Source organism: Echiichthys vipera (genome assembly GCF_963691815.1).
Source record: "Echiichthys vipera genome assembly, chromosome: 14".
In the NCBI taxonomy this organism is placed as follows: Eukaryota; Metazoa; Chordata; class Actinopteri; order Perciformes; family Trachinidae; genus Echiichthys; species Echiichthys vipera.
In genome coordinates, this window is record NC_139839.1 from 1,529,512 (window position 1) to 1,555,712 (window position 26,201).

At 40.8% G+C, this 26,201-nt stretch overlaps 1 protein-coding gene across 1 annotated transcript in view; it reads right to left on the reverse strand.

Annotated features, from left to right (window-relative positions):
- ncam1a (neural cell adhesion molecule 1a) overlaps window positions 1-26,201 on the reverse strand; it is a 263,654-nt gene that overhangs the window by 17,965 nt on the left and 219,488 nt on the right. The window contains exons 14-16 of the mRNA XM_083927354.1: window positions 20,860-20,910; window positions 12,845-12,969; window positions 11,375-11,555 (exon numbers count right to left, since the gene is read on the reverse strand). Of these exons, the coding sequence (XP_083783480.1) occupies window positions 11,375-11,555; window positions 12,845-12,969; window positions 20,860-20,910 (357 nt within the window). The remainder of the gene's footprint in view (window positions 1-11,374; window positions 11,556-12,844; window positions 12,970-20,859; window positions 20,911-26,201) is intronic.

Consider the following 26,201-nt stretch of genomic DNA (forward strand, 5'->3'; position numbering starts at 1 on the left):
GTATAAACCCCTCATTAACCACACCAAGCTAACAGACTGAGGAAACGGTTCAGGCTATACAGAGAAAGGGAATCTCACGTCCCTGAACAATAGGAGCAGCTCTCCCTGTCGTCTGTATGCAGAAGGTGACTGCACCATTTGCTTCAGGGGGGAGAAATATTCTGTTGATATGCAATTGCACGTAAGTCTGATGCACACACTTAGATGGAGATCCTGATTAGCCAAAATGAAAATCACTCAGCACTGATCAGCACTGTCATTACTCAGTAGGCACTGATGAACAACATGAGGGACCAACAAGTGACGATGAACACCTCAAGGGTGTCGTAAGCTCTTATTATCCTTGTGACAGAATGTAGTTGAGATTAAACAGCAGTGCCAGGGAAAATAAACAGAAGGCATACGAGTCACATTTGAAATTTCAACCTATGGAAGGAAAACCAGGAGGCCTTTTCTCAGAGATGGCCAAAGGAAAGTACTAAAAGGGGGGGGGGGTGTTCTCTCTTTCCCAATAGTGTTCTTCATTTGTCTTCTCATTCCTGTTTCGAGAATCAGGGCTTTACCACATATCAATGTTATTATACCCCTGGCACATTGGGTTGAAGCAAGCGTGTTTTATGGTGCTTCTTCATCCTAAGCAGGCGGAGAGCCTCTAGAGCTACATTCACCATGTAGGATCCCCTCCAAAGGGGGAAGCTGTTACAAATCAGATGGGAAAACCTTTGGCATTTGCTTATTTGGGAGTAATGTGATCTTTGCTCCATGCTGCTCCATGTGATACTTGAAGATTCGGTTTTCAAATGGGAACCGAAGTACATTGTTGGTTTGGCGTTTAAGCTCTTAAAACACACTGGAAAATCTCTGATTGAATATTCTCTTTGTGTTAAACAGTAAACCATTTTTTTAAACACTAAGCTGAAGTAAAAGAAAAGAGCAGATGGCAAAATGTCAGATTCAAAAGTTGTGAATACTTTGAATGTTTTTTTTAGGACTCTTCTCATGTTCATAGGAAACACCAACCAATCTTTGCTCTATCACTTGGAGTAACTTACAATTGTGCTCTAATTTAATACTTAAAGGTTGAATATGGAGAATGAGCAGAACACACATGGAGAACAGCAGAAAAAATTCTAGCAGTCGGGTTGCCAGGTTTGTTGCAGAGTGTTGTTGTTGCATCCCCTCAGGCAAATCGCACCACAAAAACAAGTCTTAGAGGAGTTTGACTGAGAGTAACTGTTAGCCGTTACAGCTAAGTAAACATGAAAGTTAGCTTACCGATCAAGGAGAAACGTAGCCATTTGGGCGTGCGTTTTAATGCCGTTGAACTCCTTTATCTCAGTCCATGGATTGAACGCTTGGCCTACTGTATATTGACTCTGTTTTTTGCCCTTCTCCGGTCGCTCAGCTGCTGGGACAAATAATGCCCCCTTCGGTGAGACTCCGACCAAACCCTAATTCACCCAGTGACAGCCTACAGTAGCTGCGCCCCGAACAACAGACAACCCTGGCAACCCAGGCAACATGACAGAAAGTCATTGTCAAGCTATTAATTCAGGCTAAATATACTTTTTTATGGAAAAGCTATACTTTCATTCTGTAGCCCTCAAAATGCTCCGTGGGTGTATTATTTAAAAATATAGCTTTTGATAAAGATTCTACATATTCAACCTTTAAAGAAAAAGCCCCAACGTATTTCTAACGGGTCACCAAGATGCAGGCAAAGACAGACAAAACAATCACCATCGACATCTGTCTGATTACTGAAAATGTATCAATGCTTTATTAATCCTCTCACATTGAACTGTTGTTGATCATGGCTGTAGGTGATTCTGGTCTCTTCATGTACACATCATAGAGCAGAGTGTGGAACAAATGTTTGAACAAATGGAAACTGTATAGATGGCTTCGAGTTATCTACACTCTGGCGGCCATTTTGAGATCTGCAGCTCTTGGATCTGAGCTTTTTTAATTTTCAAAATTTATTGGTCGACTATCTCACTTACAAATCTTTCATCCCAAGAAAAAACAGCAGAATCAGTCGTTTGATCAAATGCCTAAAACGACACATGTTTATGTTTCATGGATAAAGTTCGACAGCGGCCATGAGGATTATGACTCTGGTGGAAGTGAGCCATAGAGCCACAAATAAAAGGGGGATGTGAGAGACGAAAAAAGATGTGATTTTAAGCTTCCCATTTCCTGAAGATAATAGTCATGTTCCCATTTAACTGTCGAGCAAACTTTAAGTGAACTTTTGAAATGGTACAAAAAAGAAATGTGACATTTCCATTGACTGAAATAAACTACATGAAGTGCAGATTTGTCAGAGGGAACAAAAAAAGTCACCATGGCGATCTAAGGTCTTCAGGGATTTGGTTGAATTGGGCAGGTTTTAATTGTTCTTCGATGTTAGTTAGTTTTGGCCATGTGAGAGCAAAGTAACACTTTTGTGCAACTGAAAACTGCAGCTTTGGATTCTATAAACCATGAGAGCAATCTTTCCCTACCCATAACACATTCATTATTCTTTAACTAGCCTTAAAGTTAAGTTAAGTTAAGTTAAACAATGATTAACATTAACTTATTAATTTTGTGCCTAAAACTAACAAAGCCTGACTGATAGCAGCGACAGATCAGTAAACACAAATGAAACTTTTGCTGTAACAGCAGGCAATTACAACCAACATATTTTGTTGTTAAGATGGACGACTTGTTGCTATAGCATTTGCTGTAATTGCATTTCCGTGTTGTGACTAACTGAAGACTGAATACATTGATTTCATGCTCAGATTATGTTAGCTAGCTATGCACCAGCATCTGCTCAGCAAGCTGTCATGTTGCTGCTGCACATCAGATTTGTTCTAATGTTTCGCTCGTTGCATATTAAACTGATAATGTCTTTACATGCTATATTAGGCTGCTGGATGTTTGGCTGGCTATCAAAGTTAAAAAAAAAAAAAAAAAGATGCATCTCTAATTGTTTTGCACTAGAGATCATACAGCTACTGATGAGACAACCTAGTGTACAGCAGGCCGTTCTCGTTCACTGTTCATAGATGTAACTATGAAAAGTAACGCACAGGAATTCATGTGAGTTGCACATATTAATGTTTCCGCGTATTCCACGTGTTTAAAGCAGGGGCCGTAGTAAAATTGCTAATCTCTGCTCAGGGTGATCCCGGCGGTGGTGTTCGTGTCCTGGAAGTACTCAGCTTAACCACAACCTTTTTTCTAATCCTAACCAAGTCGTATTGATGCCTAAGAACTGGCTGTCGGCCGATGTTTCACAGTACACTTCTGGTGGTCGCTCTGTAAACTGTCGTGTGAATTATTGTGCATGATTTTCCATCAGATATCATTAGAAACCTGTTGATAGGAGTATTGTGCACAGTAACAGTAGCTTTATTTTTGTGGGTTTCTGTCTTTCAAAAGGCTGAAACATAACAAGAAAGCACTCAATCCAATTTTGACACCTTCTCATTTTAACAGATATGCTGATGATGCTCTCATTAGCATTCAAATACTAAAACACCCATGAGGTTATAATAGAGCTCAGAAGTAGCTGCAGTTGTCACTAACAAAAGGACGATTGTTGTACCAGTGTTGTTGTTCTTTAGAAAAGAAACCCTCTATGCAAAAGGAAAATTGAGTAATAGAAGCTGAGGTAGCTTGGAATTAGAGTTTCTAGCTTTACGTCCAGAAAAATGTGTCATGTAGTGATTGCAAAGCCTCTATACAGAATACACTGTTTACCATTTGTTCATTGTTTGTTCAAAATGCATACTGTATCTTTTTCAATTAGGCTATAGCCAGGCTTCTAATCTTTCAACATCTGGATTCACCGTAACAGTCGTGTATGGTGTAATGCAACACTGAATGCAGAATACAGACATTTTGTTAGAAATGACTCAAATCAGCTTCACAATCCGGGCCTTGAACAATCAGGGCCGTGTCACACATCTGAGTGCGTTCAGCTGCTAAAGCTTCAGAAAGCCATTACTTTCATGAAAGAAAAAGAAACACAATTTATTTCAACCCCTACAATGGTTACATGGCAATACACTGATATGTACTTACAAAAATGTCTCAGAATAGAATAATTTCACATCGTTGAAAATGAATTTTTTTTAGTATCTTACAGCTGTTGCACGCATGTGTTTTTTTTTTGTTTGTTTTTTCAGACATTTCTCTGCTTTCAGGTAAAAAGAGAACAAAAAAAACAAAACAGCTGATTTCTTGTATTCCTCAGAGGTCAGTTTGAAAAGAGTATGTACACTTTGTCACAAAACATGATTAGTTTTTTTTCTGCACGACCTTCTGTCCTCTCCTGACAAGGTGGTTACATTAAAATGTATTTGAAAGTGAGCGTAACATAAAGTCAAAAATGAATAGTCTCTCAGTAAATGAATACTCTGACCATTACCAATATCAAACGCTTCTGCGGCTGTTATCTTTCCTCCTTTTGTACAGCGGGACATTTCAAGCTTATATCCAAAAAAACAGAAATTAGGCACAGCATGTACTCTTCACCTGGTTAACACATTCATAATGCTTGACTGGGGAGCTTCAAAGCAGCTGCATAGCACATCAATGAATACTGGATCATGCCTTGTGTCAGCTTTCATGCAGTGTTCATGCTTTTATGTCATTTGTGACATAACAGTGGAATGATGTGTCTGTTTAATAGGCAATAAATTCCAAAATAAAAGTCTCTTTACGATTGCCATTTCTTGTATTGTTAGCACATTATCGACACATAATCAAACAGTGTAAGGTAATTATTCTATTCATCACCCCTCTTTACGATCAATTTAAGGCATTATGAATGTGTTACTAATCGTATCTAAAACAAAGCGGACACTTTGTCTGAACTGTATCTCATTAGAGCACCTATGTCCGAGTGGTAACATTGACAAAACCCCTCTGAAATGTTCCCTTTTCTGAATCTATTCATACACAACATTATAACAGATGAAACAAAATATCAACAGAATCTAAATCCCCCAAATTTGAGAATGATCCAAGTACTGAGCACCCTGTAATAACGTCATGAAACCAACGTCTTGACTCTTCATCTTTTTTTTTTTTTTTTATCTCGTGTGTGACTGCACAAGGGTCGAAGGCATAGAAAGCAAAGGAGTCTGGGCCCGAAGATTTCAAACGCTCAGACTATCCTCTTTCTCCTTGAACGAAATCAGTTTATGAAAGCCAGAGCACAGTCAGCATGGACAGCAGAAGAGCTGCCAGACTGCAGGTCACACATCGGCAACCAAGGGTAGCTGAGGTTATTGACCAACCACAGAAGACAAATACATAGATATATATATTTCAATGTCCACATCAGAGATTTTTGGAGTGATGTTCACAGCAGAAGTGACAAGAAAAAAAAGAAAAAACAATAAATGCAACAACAGAGAGAGAGGAAATTTGTGTGTATGGCGATGTGATGGTCCATAGGTGCCCAAAAAAGATCACACATGAAGACAGGAAGAGGACACGGAGAAAAGGGAAGCAGGAGAGAAAGAGGGAAAAGAGGGAGAGAGATAGAAAAATAAGGTCAGAAATACAGACATACAACTGAATTTGAGGAATAAAAAGGGAACTCTAAGTTAGAGGATCAAAGTAAAAAGAAGTCATAGCATGTTAGTAGCAACGGCAAATGACACATGGTTCATGCCATGCAAGGGTGGAGGGTCACACGGATGAGCGTAATGGGGAATGACTAAAGAAAGGAAGAGGTGTCAGAGACGCTAGAGTCCAACCTCTCCGCTTTAAGGTTCAGTAGAATGTTTTTAATCAGTCATGGTGCAGATCAGTGGCAGAGTTTAGGATAAGATGTGACAACCTGGGTGTGAAAACACATCCGCAAGAGTCAGGCTGGTATCCCTCATTTATAATGACCAGTGGTGTAAAGTCAGGTAAGTGCAAGTACTCATGCTCACTCATAACTGATCCAAAAGCCTCATTTACTCAACCCATCGGGCCCTTAATGGAGAAATTATAGACACAGCAGGAACTTGAGATTTGTTTTCGTGTGTCTTTTGAAGCGTGAGCCAACGGCTGGTATATTGACTGACAATAAAAATTAAATTTTAATATCCAATCAGCGGCTCCCCTCTAAGCCTGTAGAGCAGTGACGCTGGACTGATTTGCTGCTGCAGCTTCAGCTATTGACTCGCTGTGCAAAAGAAAAAAAGTAGCACCATCATACGGACAAAATGAATTAATTATGAGATGGTATTTATTCAGATGGTTTTGTAATATTGTAGCAGGGAGCGCTCACCTATGACTGACAGAATGGCAGCTCTATGTTCATGAATGAGCTGCGTTTTATGTTCTGATTTACATTTTGCAGATGCACTCATCACAAATGTTTTCTCATTATGCGTATCAAACTGTAATCTGGGCACCATTATGTGTCCTTCAAATAAACATATTTGCTGTTGCAATTAGTGGAATACAAATGATCTCATCTTCTAAAAAGATACACATATTACGAGGTCATGGGGTCAAAACACAGAAAAAGATTTGCGGCAGCTCTTTTGTGTTCGACGAATAGGAAAGCGTCATTTGACACCGGTTTTGTTCACACGGTTCTACTACAACTGAACCGTACTGAATGTGCACACAGGCATGAAGCAGAGGGCTGGGCACTGTTCACAGTAGAGCCACGTCTTCAGCTACCATTACACCACTGGTCATGGCAGGGAGAACGGCCCATGCAAAACAGAAGCTGGTGATGAAGGACGAGTCTACGGCGTGGATGAATGGATGATCTCATGTTATCAGAACTGCAAAAGTTAATAGCTGTTTTTTTTTTTTTTTGTTGTTTCACTCCAATGTCAGCCTTAGCCGGGGAGATTTGGATGGATCAGTTGTCAACACCTGCCACTTCTGTGTCCGTGTATTAGTAAATCCACAAAGACTTTGTTTTGTTTTGCCACAAGAGTGAATTATATTTTCTCTCTCCACAGCTGGGCAGCATTTCGCCTTCTGTCACGCTGCGGTATGCAAATGCTGCCCAGCTGTACCTGCAGAGAACCGAAAGTACACAAGCCAAATTATTATTACTACTATTATTAATACATTTTCCACACAACAGATTATTTATCCAAAGAAGATGAAACTTCACACTGAGATGTTTTCAGAGATCCTTCATTCTAAAACACATCCACTTTGGTCGCTAGGTTTTTTTTTCAGGCATTTCGTGTGTTTGGCTGCTTTCTGCGCATGTGTTTGAAAAAGAAAACAAATTGAAACTGATGGAAACTGAACCTTGGATCAACCCTGCATTCGCAATTTGCGTTGCAGTGCCAATTTAGCGCACGGAGCCAGTATTTATTTTGAAAGAGCAGCTGTTTTGAGCCAACATGTCTGAAACCTACTGCAATTAAATGCAGATGTGGTAGCTAAAAATAACCCTCAGTGATTCCCCACATTTCTTGAAGTGAAGGGGGGAAAAAAAGCAGCAGCAACTCGGTAGTAATACTAGACATCCCAAAACAAAAAATAAAGGTAATTATGGGAATTAGAGGGGGGGTGACTTGGATGAAGCCCATGTGAACTTATGCTCTGGTAGTATTAGAACTGATCCAAACCTCCCACTGCTATATGGCTGTTGCCCAGCAAGCGCATGAAAAAAGAAAATAACTGGTTTCTTTATGTGCCATGCACTGGCAGCTGTTGCCTTGTAGGGTCTCCAGTATAAAAAGCAGACAAGATTAATCCAGCTGGAAGTAGCACCATGCAAATACTGTTAGGGCTGCGTCCCCATTTAACCAGGCCACACACTGTATATTCAGGTCACTCGTGGACCCTGAACTATGAGACCTACCCAACACGGTGTGGAAGAGAAAGACAGAGGGTGATGGTAAGAGCAGAAAAGGTGAGAGAATATGGAAAACGATAAGTGAACCTCTGGTCATAATGTAAATATTTAAGGGAATTATCCGTTTTAAATGTGGTGAAACTTAACTGTACAGGGAGGGGGTTTGGGGGATGCATTTTAATTTGTTTTGTTGATTTTTTGTTGTTTCAGAACAAGCCTTTGCCCACAACCGTAGAGAGATCTACGCTCAGACCCCGGCAGTGGTCTTTTCGGTTTAGTGCTCCATCAAACACAGCGTTTAATGTTCAGCCCCGTCTCCTCCAAATGATGTTCCCCTACAACTAAACTGCATCCTCACTTAGGTTTCGAGGGAAACATAATTTGTCCCAGAATATGTTTGTTTTTTGTTGTATCACAAATTTGTCTCTAATGAAAGTGGGCGTAGGGCGGTCGGGGGGGATGGATGTGTCAAACAAGCACGGGACTGTCTCCCAGGAGACCGTTGTTCATGTCCCGTCTGAAACCTTAAGTCATCGTTGACTTATTATTATGTACATGCGTTAACTCATGTACTTAAGTTCACTTATTCTCTATCTGGGCTGTGCGGTGTTTAGCAAATATGACTCAAACAGGTGTAAATGTTGCGTTTGTTGTGGACCATTCAGCTGTGGATGAGTTTGGGGGTTTAGGGGCATCGTTAGAATATTGAGAATGTATTTTACATATTATCAGCTTAATTATCTGCCTTTCTTTCAGTTACTGTTATGGTAGTTTATGTTAACAAAGGCACCCATGTGCGGGAAATATACATATTTATTAAATGACGTGTTACCACTTATGATCTATTTTGAAATGTGTGTTTTTAAAAAAAAAATATGTTAAAGTTGGTGCCACTAAGCATGGCGGGATGATGAAAAGGGTGAACATTATGCATTGCCAAATGGTAATTAATAATTACTTAATTACTTGTCCCTCATTACTCATAAATCTGACATGATTTGATTACATTTAACAGTTTTGTGAGGGAGGTAAGAGAGGTAAAAAACCCTCAAACTGAAGGGGAGGATGAGAGGAAAGAGAGGATGATGCAAGAAAAAGAAAGAAACTCAACAGACAGAAGTTTCACCTGTTTCATAGCTCAGGTATGGTGCAATGGGGAGGCAGCCCAAGTTAAAATGAGCACCTTACACACAACACAACAACAGAGCAAAGGCCGACCATGACCACACGAGTAGAGGAGTGTTTGATATTAAGTGGACAAAAATGCTCTGGGTCTGACTGATATCTGCTCTGACTTTAAAGCTTATTGAACTTGAGCTCTTATAGCGGAGCACCGTGATGCTGAGCTTTATCTGTAGGCAGACAGCAGGACACCAAGAAGGAGAAAAAATACATAAATACAGTGAGCACATGCCTCTGCTCTTCCTATGGATTCAATAGCTGCTGTTGCGGCCCGGCCTCGGAAATGTTGTGGAATGAGCACAATGTTTTGCGAATGCTAATAAGATGCTCCGAGAAAGAAAAAATGTATTTCTCCAAGACGAAAGGATTAGGTGGAGGAGACATAACTGGAAACAAGCAGAGGTTTGGCATTAACAGTAGAAAGGGAGAGGGTGCCAGTCGGGGCTGCAGGGAAAATAAACTTCAGATGACCCAGCTTCAAGTCATAACTTGTATTTTCTTTGTTACATGAAAGTTTGACTTTTCCCAAAGTTTGGAGGCACACGCGGCACTCTAACTGCTCGGTGACACCACATGAGGGCGTAGCTTTGTTGTTTTTGTTTATATACACACACCTATGTGCATTTTTCCTCTACATTCACTCTTGACATTGTGTTTAAGAAGAATACTGAAAACCACAGTCAAGTTTCCTGAGTGCTTTAACTTACTTGGCCCATAAAGTTTATTCCTGTGTGAAGTCTTTTGAATTGTTTTGTCAGTTAGTCTACAAACGTCTTATATTTCTACCCAATGCTGCAGAGAAATCCTGGGATGTCAACTATTGCAGGAAGAGGTGAAAATGTTCTATGCTCCACGGCGTGGGAACAATTCTACAGTCCTATTAGCAACGACTGCCATGCCAACAAATTAACTTGTAATAACCTCTCACTGTGCTCATTCGCCGTAAATTATCTATTTGAATGAGTCTGCGTGTAAACGTAGCCTTTCCAAATGTCTAGTTAAGTTCCCTGAGCCTTAATCTCTGAAAACAGGTTTCTGCAGATGAATACAGAATCTAAGGGGCGATGGGAAAGAATGTGGGTAGCGGTTTGAGTTATATTGACCAATCATGTTGGAGCAGGCTTTAGTGCGCACTCACCCTTTCCATCCGTACCGTGCCCAAACAGGTTTCATGGTTAAAGTCTAGTTCGTTTGACCAGTGTGAGTGCAACCGTACTGCACCTAGCTGCGGCCCGCTTGCCTGCCACGGCCCGTTTGGGAGAGGTGGGCTTTTGTAAAGCACGTTTGCACGTGTACGAGCATGAGCGTCTGACGTGTACGAGCACGAGCACGAGGCGTACGCCGGTTCTGAGGTCATTTCCTGTGCGCCTGTTGGGACATAGAAAAAAGAAGGAGGGACCATGCGCGGACATTTCAAACAATGGCGGCGAAAGGTTCACGTTGGTGTGATGCGGAGGTGGAGTGTTTACTGCAGATTTGGTCGATGAAAAGATTCAAAACAGTCGACAAGACGCACAAAAACTCTGAGGTCTACGGAAAGATTTGGAAACAAAGCCACGCATCGCCATGACGTCGTCAATGCATGTGACGTGTTACGGTGTGATGACGTATAGGCAGCAAGAAGCATTCGCCGAGGTAGTGTGAGTACAAACGGACCTGGAGGGGGGGACAAGTACCCTAAAGCCCGGGGCACGGTACGGAGGCACAGTGTGAGTGCGCCCTTAGTTGTATGCAGGGAAACAGTCCGTGTGGAGAGCAAATGAGACTTCACTTCTTCACTTATCTCTGCATTCATATCAAGATAACTGTTTATAGAGATTAGCCGAAATATTGACTGGACAAAAAACACCCACTAAAGGTATTGACTCCTAATTGTGAGCAGTTACGGGAGTTACTGAGTTTGCCTGAAATAAACCTAACCTTAACCTAAAACATGGGTTTACTTTTCTAATGTATTCTACTGATCATTCACGAGTACAACACCTTGTATGCATTTCACAGTTTGTGCTCAGTTCACATCATTTTGTGAGACTCTTGTTATTTAATAATAAAGCCCTTGATTTACCTGATTTCTAGGGACAGCATCATACATGTCCACTTTGTTGCCAACTGCAGTGATAAGGACAGTCGAGTAAACAACACACCTCCCCCATGAACAAGACAGAGCAAGGTGAGTCATGCCAGAACCTACAGTCAGCCAGTTTTGATTAGACACCTAGTAAAAGTCCAGTTTCCAAATGGTAGAGCCTCTCTGGTCACGGTGGAAGCCTTGGTGCTCTGTGTCTGGTGTGTGTTTGTGTGTGTGTGTGTGTGTGTGTGTGTTTGTGTGTGGATGCTTGGGGGGTGGGATGATTGGAATAGTACCTGGGATGGTAGTTGGGTCTGTAGCTGTTCTGAAGGAGATGACACCAGGCTTCGACTTGCCCTGCTGATTCTCAGCCACCACGTGAACCTCATACTCTGTGTTCCAGTCCAGGCCGCTCAGCATCACATACTCACTGTTCGGGGGAATGCGGATCTCTGGTTTCCAGTCAGATACATGCTTCTGAGGAAGGAATGTAGACGGGACGAAACTTAAAACTGGGTAACAAAGTGAGATTGTGGTCATTTCCGATCATTTCCAAATCTCAAGGTCTCCCAAAGGAATTTGTAACTGCTCTTTAGCACAAGAGGAGGAAATTATTCATCATTCATATGGGACTTGACAATAATTGTCTGTCTTTCCCTGCATGTATCTCCCTCTTGTTTCTGTCGTCTAGTTCCGGTAGGCGTTCCCCTCCCAGCTGCAGCCTGTTGCGCTAATCACCTGGTGGACTACATAAACCCAGAGCTGACAGGCATGCAGCGCCAGACTGTTGTTATCCTTCCCTTGGTAAACTGTTCCCCCCGGATTGGCATTCCTTACTTGTTTGTGGTTTTAACGTTCCCCGTCAGTAATTATATTAATGGTTGCTTGTCTTTTGTTTTCTCCGTAGTTTCCCATGTTTCTGTTTCCTCGTCCGTTTCCCTGTTCCTGTTTTCCTCGACTGTCTCGTCCCTAGTTTCCCGTTACCTTGTTGTGTTTAACGTTTTTGATTGTAGTTAATATTGAACATTTGTTTGTACTTTTATCCCGTGTACATGTCTGCATTTGGGTCCAGTCTCTTTGTGTTATCCCCGTACCGTTCATGACAATAATGATTTATTTCCAAAAAAAAATAAAAAAATACGAGTGGTTGCTGAATGATTTCAGGTATCAGAACAGAGATGGGTGAGTGTTACTTTCTCAAATCAGTGAATTGGTGAAGCTTCTCGGGAGCAACCCACAACCCAAACATACCAACTGCTGCCCGAGAAGATGATTTAGGAGGAAATTAAGTTCAACTTCTTTAACATTTAGATGAAAGGGCCCCTTAATGGTAAATGGACTTCTACTCATATAGCGCCTATCTAGTCTCCTGACTACTCAAGGCGCTTTCACAGTGTTTGTCACATTCACCCGTTCACACAGACATTCACACTGATGGCAGTGGACATCTACATACCATCTAATCTAACCATTCACACCACATTCAAACTTCGACATGTGGACCGGGGGAGGTGGGGATACAACCGCCGATCTCTCGTATCGAGGACGACCCACTCTTTCACTGAGCCACAGTCGCCCCTAATGACCTTGACAGTTAAAGTCAGGTGTAACTTTTGGCAGAGTTTGATTCCACCTCCAGCTGGTTTGTTGAACATTTACGAGCACTGCTCATTACCATTTTTTTATGAAACCATTGCAGAATAAAAAAACAAAAAAAGCAAAGCAACAAAGTGGAACCAAGTTACCTCTTTGCCCAAGATACTCACAGCCTTGTATCGGACCAGGTAGTGTCTAATAGGGGAACCGCCATCATCCTGCTTGATCCAGTTGACCTTAAGAATATTTCCCTTGTCTTGGACCTTGACTTCTAGTTTGGGGGCACTGGGTTCCCCTACACAGGACAAACCAAGGAATTATGATTAGTTGACATACATACAGTTTTTGCATCCACACCATCCTTAGCCTTGAAATATAAGTTACTCACTGTGCTTCTAGCCTTCCTATTGTTTTCAAGTGTACTCGTGTCTTCAAGAATGAATAAGATAAATCCTAAGTTCAACCGGTAATGTTTTAAGGTGCTTAAACAACAACCAACTAGAGGACATTGCAGTTCCTGAAGTGCCGTTGTAGCCACAGTGTGATTAAGGATCAACGGTGAGAACACAGACAACGAAATCTCAAAAATTTAATCCCTGCAGATCAACGACTCTGGTGCTACATGCTATCATTACAGCAGGACCCATGATAACATAAAAACAGGTTCACCCATGAGCAACTGCAAGCTACTAACATCATGTCAAACGCAAGCGAATATGAACTTTGCAGCCATACAACAAAATGGGATTATCTTAACAGAAATACGGCTACATTCAATTCAATTTCAATTCAATGTTATTTATAGTGCCAAATCATAACAAAAGTTATCTCAGGACACTTTACAGAGTAGGTAAAGACCACACTCTATGACTTATTTATGATTTACAGAGACCCAACAATTCCCCCGTAGAGTACATCTTTATGTAAGACGAGGTTTGTCTCGCACTATATGAAATCAGAAGCTTTTTTAAGCTATTACTTATGTTTAGACAGTAATTCCAAACAGCTCCAAACATGGATAGGGTTAGAGTTAGGGGTAAATTAGAGTTAGTTTATGGTATCAGTTTGAATATATATAATATATATTAAGTCTTTTGTGTAGGATATGCTAAAGGTCTAACATGGAGCATCAAACCCGATGTTCTACCAGGGACAGATGAATGACTTTGGTGTCAATGTTCTCAACAGTCGGATATTCTAATGGCTGAACATGATCTATTACATGTTTACGTTTCCCTGATGAGGACCTTTATTGGTTCTTTGAGTTATGACTCGTGTCTGTAAGAAGCAAAGGGGGAATTGGTGTGACATAAAAGTGCCTCAAAACCTCTTAAAGGAAAGGTTGGGGGTCACAAAGTGTCGGACCTTGACACAGGAGACCGCTGTTTGTCTTCCTGTTTCTTAGCAGAGGTAATTTTCCGTTTTTGTTAATCATGACCAAAACCTTTCCCAAAGTAGATATTTTAGGCCAAACCCCGATCTTTCTTTAACTCTAGTCTACTTTCTGTGTCTAAATCCAACCAAACTGTGGCAGTGGCAGATCAGGAAACAGTCAAATTAATCAATTTTGTATCGGTGTAACACATTTTGTAGGTTAAACAGTTTTGTAAGGCACTGACAAACAATACTATCCTGCCTATGCGGGATGTAAGATAAAAAAAAACCACTTATTTTAAGAAAGGTACATTGCTGACTTTTAAGGGCTTGTTGGTACCAAAATAAACTCACTTTTTGAGCCTACAGTGAGGGTGCATTTAATTGTCATGGATAGATTTTGGGTGGGAGATAATTTTAAATGCAGCTAGAAAAGACAGAGGGCAGTGTGGCTCCCTCAAAACCAGCAGCTGAGCCGGTGTTCTCCTTGAAGTTCCTCATTATCTGCTCTGCCCCCCTGAGTAATGACTGCTGGGTCACTGGATAATGAGCCTACGGGCCTTGATTGGCCTTGTTTCTCTATTACTTTGAATAATATATACATAGTCTTGTGGGAGGGAATGCTGAGATGCTTTGTGTGCCTGTGTCGTGGATGTTACCCTCATGTCACTGTTAGGGCTGTGAGGGAGGAGACTAACAACCCAAAGTCATTAATTATGTACATATTGGTTGCACACAGTTGGCCTTGGGATCATGTTATTAAATCGTCTACCTCATGCTGTTACAGCCTCTGCCCTGGTGGCAGAAACATACTCTCGTTATACTTTAGATAATCGAAGACATGATGTAGATTTGAATGTACGCCTTTGTTGGGGAGTCGCTGATTATGTAAGGAATAAAATAACATTGGCGTACTTTTCAAATGGACACGGATAAAAAAGAAAAGTCAGCGTTTATGTTCCCATATGCAATATTTAACATTTGAAACATCAGCGTTAGTGGTCGTGGTTAATTAAATGAAGATGCATGAAGGCAATTTTTTATCATCTGAGCCTGAAACTGCATTCCACTAGACGGGAGCGAGCATGACAGATGCTGGAAGTGAATCAGACAGTGTTTGTTAGTAACAGCAGCAGTAACTTGGTGACAGGTAGACATTGGTACATTCGGCATTGTTATTCACAAGCATCATTCTGGGTTAGGTCTTTTTTTTCTGAGGCTAAAACAGAGAAAGAGGTAGTTAGAGTGAGAAGCTTCTCCATGCAGCCTGGACCTTTGACCTCACACACGTAGGAGGCATGAGTCCACACGTAAACTCAACTTCCGGGATACACTGAGTCATAAAGTGGATAGAATTAAACAAGTGTTATTAAAACATGCTGTTGGAAAGGGCATTTTTCATTTTATTTTTGTAATTTTTAATTGTGTTTACAGCTGAAAATCCATGTAACACTCAGAATTAGCTTTTATAAACCCCTATTATCATGCAGTGCATCAATGTCCAGCTTTAAAACTGTAAATGAGATCCTTATAATGAATTATGCATTTTACTGTAAATGTAACTGCTTTAAAAGTAACCTGCATACAAAAGTGTTATATCATTTAGGAGTGTTATCAGCTACAGTCCATCTATACTACTTTTTTTTTGTATTTAAATGAAAATATTAGACCATTTATGTTCACGTAAGCCAGTGTAAAAACAGTGTACTGGGCATTGGAATTGTTGCAATTCGCTAATATCAAAGCTTGCCTTCTGCGAAGTAGGCAATATATACTTTAACTTTGACTAAAGACTTTTTCTTTAACTGCACAACAGCTGCTAACAACGACACCAAGGTCAGCAGTGGCTGTAATGTGTTTTTTTTTCTCAAGAAAAAGGTCACAAATTGGGCATGACGGATTAGGGAAGGACACGTAAGACCCAATCAGGAAGCAGACGAGGGTCCGTCCAGACTAAAATGCAACCGGGGAGTTCTTAATCTAAAAGGGCGTCAGCCGCTTTTCAAGCTTCTTCATTTTAGGGTTTCTGCGCGTGGATGTAGCCTTAGACAGAGGTAACCCAGAGTCTTCAAAAGTCTCTCATTCTCAGAATTTCGATCTCAAAATCCCTATCCAAACATATTCTTGAAATATTTGACTTCATTCTGAAACAGTTTTTCAAACTTTGAGGTTAATTTAGATAAAGTCTTGCATTGCCAGATCCATTGAGTATGGACTGGCTACAGCGGCCTTTCATTATGGGATAGGGAGAAAATCGTTTTCACTTCTTTGTATTACTTTAAACCAATCACAATTATCTTGAGCGGCGCTAAGTCAACGGTGCCCTTCATAATATATAGGAGAGATAGTGGAAGGGCATGACATATGGCGTGCAAGAGGGAGCCGGATGCCAGGCTTTATCCCAGCGCTGTACACACGGTGAGCCACACGAATATAGACCCAAATGTATTATTGACATGTTACCCAATCCTCTCTCATAACTCTAAAACGTGCCCCATTATTTAGTTGCCTACTGTTGGCGTTTAGTTTAGCATCGTTTTTATGTCTCATATGCAGAAATGTGAGTAATAAGAAGACATGACACCAAAGACACGGACACATGCAGACAGGACCGACTTTTTCTTCGGGAAATAGCAGAAAAAGAGAAAAAGAAGAATGCAACAACAAACGGGGAATACACTTGCATGCTGCAGTAATGCAACGGGCTGCTGTGAGTCCAGTCAGTCAAACACTAGCAGCTACCGTAGATCGTTTGGAGAAAAATAAGAAACGTTAGCTCTGTGGGTGAGTATGAGGACTATGGTTAAGTGTGTGTGCAATGCAGATTACAATCAGTGGCACTTTGTGAGGTTAAAATGGGATTCAAACTGCTGTGGTAGAATAAAGAAAAACATATATTGATAAAACAAAAGATCTGCTGGTTTCACAAAGTCTAATCTGGGATTTTTAATGCTACCTGGAAGCTATTTTGGCACAATTAAAGATATAATAAAGAAGCTGTTCAAACCGATAAAAATAACAAGAACACACCAGAGAATTACAAATCGAAAGTGTATTTGGTTTAAAACTGATCTGCTAAGCCGGCTGTACATGAGTCTTTATCCCTTAACTAATACTGGCTAAAATGATGCTTAATTATTTCTGATAATTCGCTTCTTTTAAGTTCCTAATCTTTGTTTAAATGTTCTTCAATAATAAAGAGAAAATTGGTTTAAAGCAGCACGGTGGCTAATTGAGACAAGTGGAACCTTAATCAGTCATAAGTGAGGTTTAAAAAGGCGCGTGGAGTCAAACGTGTGAGCCTGATTAAAATTAGATCCGTCTGTGCTCCACCTAAACCAAACAGGTGTTTTGGTGTTTCAGGGTATACATGATTTCTTTCCAGTAAAATAACTTTAGCCACCCATCAACCTCCAATGACGGTTGGTGCCTCTGTGGAGGAGCAACCGTACGAGAAAATTAGTTCACGGATGGGTAACATTAAAGCCTCCAATTGGTGATGTACTTCACTTTGAATCATAGTTGAAGTGCATTCTTTAAAAACCTATATTTAGATGTATAGCAGCATGCTCTGGAGAACCCATAATCAAGAGTGCATTGCCATCTGGTATTAACATGAAATCTGTATCTGGGTCTCTCATCTGGGTGAGGACAAATGCACGTTAAAGGGGGTGGGAATGCAAGCAGAACACATGGGGGCAAAGAGATAACAATAACAAGCTTGCTCAGTTACCACAGGGAAAATAATGTGGATCTGGTGTGTATTTCTTTTATTATCATATTAAATTGCCTATATAGAATGAATTCTCTAACAATAGTGTTGCATAAGGTCCTCTTTATGACTGCGTTATTAGAGAATGGACAAAAAGTCAGACTTTGTTAGAAGGAAGAGAAAGTCTTGGAGTTGGAGTTACGTAGTGCATGCTTACTAAATGTTCACTACAAATGTACATGATGGCCTAAAGATGGATGAAAAATGGCCAAATTAAAAATGTCTCTCCAATGAATCTAGTTTCTCTAACGCCTCCTGAATGATCTCTGTTGATTTCATGATCTCAAACTACAACGAAAAACAATTACCTTCTGTTGGCCAGCGACGACGACATCATCAGCACCATGCAAGAGCCACATGACAAAGTCACATGATGTGCACGCACATGATTGGTTGGTAGGGGGGAAAAAAAGGAGGGGAGGGGGGAGAGACGTGGGGGGCACATGGAAAATATACAAAAACATTCGTGAAATGATGAAAAAATATCGACAGAATGAACAAATGAACGGTAATGTTAAAGACAAAATGACACAAAGGGAACACAAACAACCGAGAGAAATACATAAATCCATAAACAGATTTTTTAAACATGAAATAAAACAAAAACAAAACATGTCGCTGAATATATGAAGCAGTTCCAGACTCCAGGTTTTGGCTTTTGGAAAGGATGAATGTAAGGTATAGATTTATGACGCAACCAAAACCGGCCGTCCAGAAGTGCCTCATGCATTCAGATAATCAACAGCTTTTCCTCCGACAGTCTTTCTTCTTCTTCATCTTCTAATATTTTACTGAGCGACATTAACCCGAGTCTGAATTTGAACTATTGTCAGCTCCGTGGACACCGTGACTGCCATTAATGACGAATTACAGATAGCAAAGAAAAACTCCGCAGTTTGTTTTGGGACAAAGAAGAAATCAGGATCATAAAGAAGAACGGAGGAAACGCTGCAGCTTCGAGGATACAAACTAAATATGATACACAACACGACAGACGACAGTACGGACACATGAAACATCAGGAAGAATCAGGTCTGAGTCAGGTGACGGTCTATAAGCATTTGGGACATTTGCTCTGAGTGATGGACTGGAGGACAACATGAGTCTAATGTAAAGCCAAACATTATTAAAAGTGAGTTCAAAGAGAGAGAGATTTAGTTAGAAGCACTGCAAAGACATACAGTTATTATACATCAGGGTCTCATTTAAAATGAGCAACAGCAGACATACAACAATTACTCCAGTGACCTCGCAGCAAACCCACAAGCCATGTTTGTTTCCGCGCTGTTACCTCAAATGATGCTTCAATAAGTAGTCAGATGAGTTAGTTGCTTAAAGATGAAATCAGTTAGAATATCACACAAAATAATGACAACATATCGGCACAGGTTTGCAAGTCCTGGTTCTGTCTACCTTAAGAACAGTGGGAAGTGCACTGCCGTGAACGACAGATGATGTGGTACTGAGCTGAATGGACACAATGATAAGAGACACGAGGGGCTCCCAAAAACGGTAAGTCTACAGTGACAGAGTGGTTTTGATAAGAACTGCTGTATGTAGATGGAGGGGAATTGGAAGCACGCTCCGTATTTGTTTGGGAAGTGGAGGAAAATGCATTTTTGCAGGGTGGTCCCTCCTTTTTCTTTTGGTTATGCAGCAGGGGCGAACCAATCGAATGCGAAAAAAATAAATGAAATAATTGCGGAGAATAGGAGATTTCCAAACCAATCCGTGGTTATTACTTTAAGCACTCCTGAAATCCCACAATCCAAGATGGCGGCTGTAAGTTTTACTAATAAGCGGTGGGATTTGTTCTGTTCTGACACGATTAGAGTTTAGCACATTTGAGTGATAGACTTGACTCAAATGTACCACAGTGATGTCATTGATGGTACTTAAAATGGTAATTACAGTACATTTTATGTGACACAAACACGACATAGGGTGTAAGCATCACTCACCGTTTATGTCAAAACGTTGTGTGGTACAGTGTTATGAGTGTTAAGTTCTGTAGCCAGTGATCTGTGGTGGAAAGTTACTAAGTTCATTTACTCAAGTACTGTTTTTAAGTACAAATGTGTGTTACGTGTGCTAAACTTGAGCATTTCTCTTTTCTGCTACTTTAAACTTCAACTCCACTTTGTCGCAGTTGGAAATATTTTACGTTTACTTATTTTTTTTTACTAATCCAAAATATACGCGACAAACAAATTAAGATGCATTAAAGCTTAAATGATTAAATAGACGAGCGACACTTGAAAGTATGAAAAATAAGATCCTTTACCATCTGCAACACTTATATCAATTATACTATATTATAGGTATATACCTGTGTGTGTGTGTATATATATATATATATATATATATATATATATATATATATATATATATATATATATATATATATATAGAGAGAGAGAGAGAGAGAGAGACAGAGATAGAGAGAGAGAGAGAGACAAAGACAGAGATAGAGAGACAGAGATAGAGACAGAGATAGAGACAGAGATAGAGACAGAGATAGAGACAGAGATAGAGACAGAGAGAGAGAGAGAGAGACAAAGACAGAGATAGAGACAGAGAGAGACAGAGAGAAAGACAGAAAGAGAGAGAGACAGAGAGACAGAGACAGAGAGAGATAAACCAGTCACAGCAAACGTACACTAGTGTGGCCTACTCTACGGTAAATTCATTGCACAACAATCAGAGGAATCATGAGCTCGTACAGTGCTGTGATTTAAATCTTCATTTACAGACACATCGTGTTAATTACGTCATTCACAACACTATAATCAGGCTGTTAGACCTCCATGTCTTTCCCACACGTTAGTAAAATCATAATCTAGGCGAATTCAAGACTGTTAGCAAAGCTACTAAGTTGGCAAATTCATTTTGCTGTCTATATTCTACACGTGGTGTTGGAGCTGTCCTACGAGACACACCAGGAACAAATGGACATTGACACTAACTGTGAGGCCAAGCAGGTAAGAGGGACAGAGGCGACGAGAGACACACTGCAAACTGCACGACTGGCATACTCACTAAGGGCCATACTGGTGGCAGCGATAGGGGGTGGTGTCTCTGATGATGGAACTGAAAGATGGTGAAAACATGGTGAGAGGGGCTGGAGTTCTCCCCAACAACAGCCACTCAGTGCTGGGTCACGTTTGTGTGTATATTGTCTTGGTGATAAGGGATTCCTCTAGAATAATCATGTAGAACCTCCTCTTGTTTTTCAGCATCCGTCAGCAACCACTGTGTTGCAACAACATGGCTTTTTGTAATATATCCTGTGTAATTGGAATGCCAATGTGAACCCAGACATAGAAGTTCAAACTTGGCAAGAGCAGGGAACGGCGCAAAACCATTATTTTTGCAGCTCACCTGGCTCCGGTGGTTACTCTTCGATATGACTGTACACCTGTTATCATCACTGCAATGTGTATTTATATAATTCATTCATTCATTCATCTTCAGCCTCTTGTCCCTGTCGGGGTCGCGGGGGCTGGAGCCGATCCCAGCTGACATCGAGCGTGAGGCGGGGTCCACCCTGGACAGGACGCCAGTCCATCACAGGGCACATAGAGACGAACAGAGACAGACAACCATTCACACCTACGGGCAATTTTAGAGTCATCAATTAACCTGACACGAGCATTTCTTTGGACTGTGGGAGGAAACCCACGCAGACACAGGGAGAACATGCAAACTCCACACAGAAGGGCCCCGGCCTACGAACCGGGAACCCTCTTGTTGTGAGGCGACAGTGCTGACCACCACACTACCCTCTAATATGTATTTTTTATTGTGTTGTAGGGCCTTTCTATATCAGCTGCCCCATAAAAAACATCACCCTTAACTTTATCTTCAACCAAACCAAATGAGCAGCAACAAAGAGAGTCTGATTCCCAACCAAAGTTTGTTTTCCATAAGGAATTATGTTTTAAGAGTTACAGGGGAGTCAGTGCCTGAGAGGTTGGGAACCTCTTCCAGTGGCTCTTGAAGTGCCTATAACTAAGGCCCTGGCTACAAAACAGGAACAGGTCCCTGGAGGCTGGATTATGGCTGCCTACTGCTCCTTAAATTAAAGATGGGAAGGCATTTTCCCCAAAGTACTTATGAGTTGAGACGGAATAGAGCTTATGTCTGTCAGCATAAGGGGAACTTCTCATGCTCATTTTTGTACCTGTGGCTTAGTTTACGAACAATAAGCTAACACTTTAATGTGTTAGATTTCTTCACGTTATTCAGAAGCATAAAACACACACAAACTATTCTTGTCCTGATACTAAGACAATGATAGATAAGGTAAGGTAATGTTTAAAAAAATAAACATTAAAAAAGCATATCTCATTGGTCCAAAACCGACAAACAACAAAAAATCCAGCAGTAAGCATTTGCTCTTCCCAAAGAAAGCTGCAGCTCTTCGCCACCTGGCTGCACCTCAACAGAAACTAACAAGCTTTTTACAGTCTTTCTTAATATAAATGACCTTGGAGAGACAATTGTCATCAAGTCTAATGGCCAAATTACAGTGTCAGAGTAAAAGCGTGCCGTGAGCACAAATGAGAATCCTAAAGATTTCTGGGAATTAAAGGAGTGAATATTTAAACCGTATGTTCCCCCCATGGGGCTATTTTTGTGCAAAGGTTGCTCTGCTTTTAACATTACTGGCAGTAAATATTCTAACTCCGAGTTAATTACCACATGATAATACAGCTGCGTTCCCCTTTGTGGTCTCTGAAGACATTAAACCTTCTTTAAAGACCCGGTATGACACTCATCGGCTGAACTGCTGCAGTGCAAAAGTACAATACACGTTATACTAGACACACCACAAGAAAGATGCTAGAGGCAAGCAATACTAAAGGAGCAAGGGTGGCACTAAGGAGTAGGTAACAAACAACACACTTGCTACAGGCTGTACTGTAAGGCTGGGACATTAATCTATCGCATTGCTAAACAAACCTGAAAGAGTGTTAGAGTAACGGAACGGACTGCTGTCTGGAAAATTAGTACAACAGGTCATTCAATGAATACTGACATTTATGCAGGAAATAGACAATTAAAAGGTGTTGGATCATGATTTATGTGGACCTTTCCGTTCTAATACAGGGAGGGTGGTCAAAGTAAAGCAAATAAATGCAGTGGAGGCGGAAACCAGAGGGAAATAAAGCAGACGAGAGCGGGGAGAAATGAAACTTACTTGTGAAAGAATACTCTGAGAGGTCCAGTGGAATACAGAACAGATGGGAAACCAGGATGAGAAAACAATAAAACAAAAAGAAGAAACAAAGACAATGAAATGAGAAATATGAACAATGAAAGAGGGCAACACTCTCCTGGCATGCTATTAACCCGCTGTCACACTGCTACTGCTTCTCATTGGACTCTCTGTGCACAACAAGTCCTGCTTCTCTTTGTTCTGCGGCTAACTCTAACTTTAATATCGGCGCTGTTTTACCCTCCTAATTAGAAATGTCTCTTTTTAATGACTTCATGCTCTGATGTGACTTTGGTCCCGGTCAGGATTCAGTGTTTTCTTATGAGAACACTGGGTTTCTGGTTGACATATCTCAGCTGTGTCCATATTCATTTCATTTCCATAAATGATACATTAAGTCTGAGCTCAACCTCAAGTCTGTACATGGAAAAACAAAATACAATACAAGTTCTCGTTAGACTATGATACATCAGACATCTTGAAGTAGGGCAACGCCTCTCTCTTTAGGGAGTCAGGCAAAACAAGGAGGATGCTGAGGAGGGCTTTTTCTACACAAGCAGTGGGATGATGAAGCACAGATGGAAGGATGACATGGAGGAAAAACTAAAAAACACAAAAAACGAAGATTTATTCATGACCCTGATTCCCGAATGCTGACTGAGAAATAGGTCTGTTGCCTTCTAATTATAACCTGGGTAAACTAGCTCTGCAGCGGATAGGAGGGTTTTAAAGATCATTTTGGTTTATTATGATTTGGTTTTTATTTTAGTAGTTTTCATTCTATCAGAAATAATTGCATGGGACCCACTAGGTAAATTGGCAATACGATAAGTCAGACGATCAGAAAACCAAATCAAGGCGTATGAATTAAAATGATTAGTCAGTCTCATTGAAACATAATAGTTTGTTTGCCTGTGAATGTTCTCATTTGTCCAGGTCGTCGTTATCCTCAAAGCAATTTCAGTCAAAAGCAACTGGACTTGGTTATTTGTCTAGGAAGACGTTTCACCTCTCATCCAAGAGGCTTCATCAGTTCATGTACGCATCTGACCAGGCTGGGACTGGACCAGGACCAGGCTGGGACTAGACCAGGACCAGGCTGGGACTGGACCAGGACCAGGACCAGGCCGGGACTTGACCAGGACCAGGCTAGACAAATAACCAAGTCCAGTTGCTTTTGACTGAAATTGCTTTGAGGATCATAGTTTGTTGGTTTAGTTGACTTGATGTGGATCTTTCCGGCCATCTGACTGCTCATGTTTCCTGACTCTTTTCAGTTTGTACATGTAACATTATCAAAAGCAACGAAAAGGATCACTGCATCTAAGAAAACACTTTGTACGACCAAAGTTGTGATGAAGCAGAATTTTCTTTTTAACTCCAAGTCTCTCGACTTATCACCTGTTTGATACATTGACACATTATGCGGACCACTGGTTCTCAAACTGTGGTACTCCTACCACCGGTGGTACTCAAGCTCTTTATGGCGTTACCTGAAGGAATATGCAACAGAAAAAAAGTAAACCTCAGTTACTAAATTAATACAATACTAAGAAAATACTTACATTTTTAAGAACCATGAAATGTACAGTTATTTAAAATAAGTTTAGTATTTCCTTTCATATTTTTGTTTCAATGTCAGCCTGCTGAGTCGCCATGCTCATGAGTTACGAGCTCAACGGTGATGGCAAGATAAGATACTTAGCAGAGGTAAAATGATAAGTTTGAAAACACTGACATGTCAGTTCTGATGCTACCCCTTCATACAGTGTGGCTGTGGCTGAAGACAGTCAATAATAAATAAATAAATAATAAATGTTGGCCTATGCTGCTGGATTTGAACATTGGTCTTAGTGGTGGGACTTGAGAGAGCCTGATATTTTCTCAGGCGGTACGTACAAAGTTTGAGAACCACTGATGTAGACTGTTGTATGACATCTTATGCTCCCTTGGTGTTGAGGTATTTCAGCGCCTTTGAATTTAATGAGTGTATTGGATTTAATGAGCATAACAAACGATTGCCCACTGCACAAACATCCATCATCACATTTATTGCATTTGAGGAAGTGAGTCTCTTCACATGTTACACTGTGTAAGGTTCATTTTTGTGATGATTTGGTATTATATTAAGCACTTAGTGGATAAATCAGATCTGAGAGATGGCCGCTGTCCTATTAATAGAGGAGACCCTCTCAGCCTCTGTATCAGAGCAGTTTTTATACTTTCTATTGAGCCCAATTTATACTTTAACGAGAACGCCTTATCTGACATGATGTTTTACATAAATAATCACAATATTGACACGTTTTATCTCAAGCTGTCACATTCTGATTAGCGATGACAGGTGTTACTGATGATGCCATATGTCCAACAGCTGTGATATGACAGCAGAATGAATGTAAATAAATATATATAGAACAACTTGAAAGCTGGGGTAGGCAGGTTTTTTTCAAACCATTGAGCAATAATTCCATAATAACCTTTCAGCATTTTGTAATTGAAGTGGTCTGAGAGAAAACTAGTCTTCTGCACCTCCTCTTGGCTCGGTTTTTTCCAGCTTTAGAAAAACTGGCTGTTTAGCCGAGGCTTTGTCCAATCACAGGTCATTCCAGAGAGATTCTTACAATAAAGGCAGTACAACGTGTGGATGTCAGCAAAGCGTTCCAGGGATGGATACATGTTGCCAATATTTTAGTCTTTTGTAGACTCATGGTTGCGGCTAATTCAAGTTCATGGTTAAGTAGCGAGCTAGAGCCTCGAATCACAGTATGTCATCTCAAAGGGCTTTTTTAAACAGCCTACCCCGACTTTAAATAATGAGAACACTCTGATGCACAGGTATGTATCCTCTGTGCATCCCCATTGTTCTATCCAGGTGACACTCTCCTTTCTTGTGGCCTTCAGCAGCACACATTGCTGCTGAAGGCCACAAGCCAAAACACCTTGGTCTAATAATAAAGTTTTTCTACTAAAAAAAGAGTGTGTCTGGAGTTTTGACCTCTGAGGACTTATTTCTCCTCTCCATGCACCCTGGTAGTGGGTGAAGTTGTGCAAGAATGCCGCACTCTTTGTCCAAATGGAAAATTTTCTCCACCTCCAACGTTTCATCGCGCGCTGCTATTTCCCTCACAAAACGTGAACAACCTTCAGCCGGGCTTGA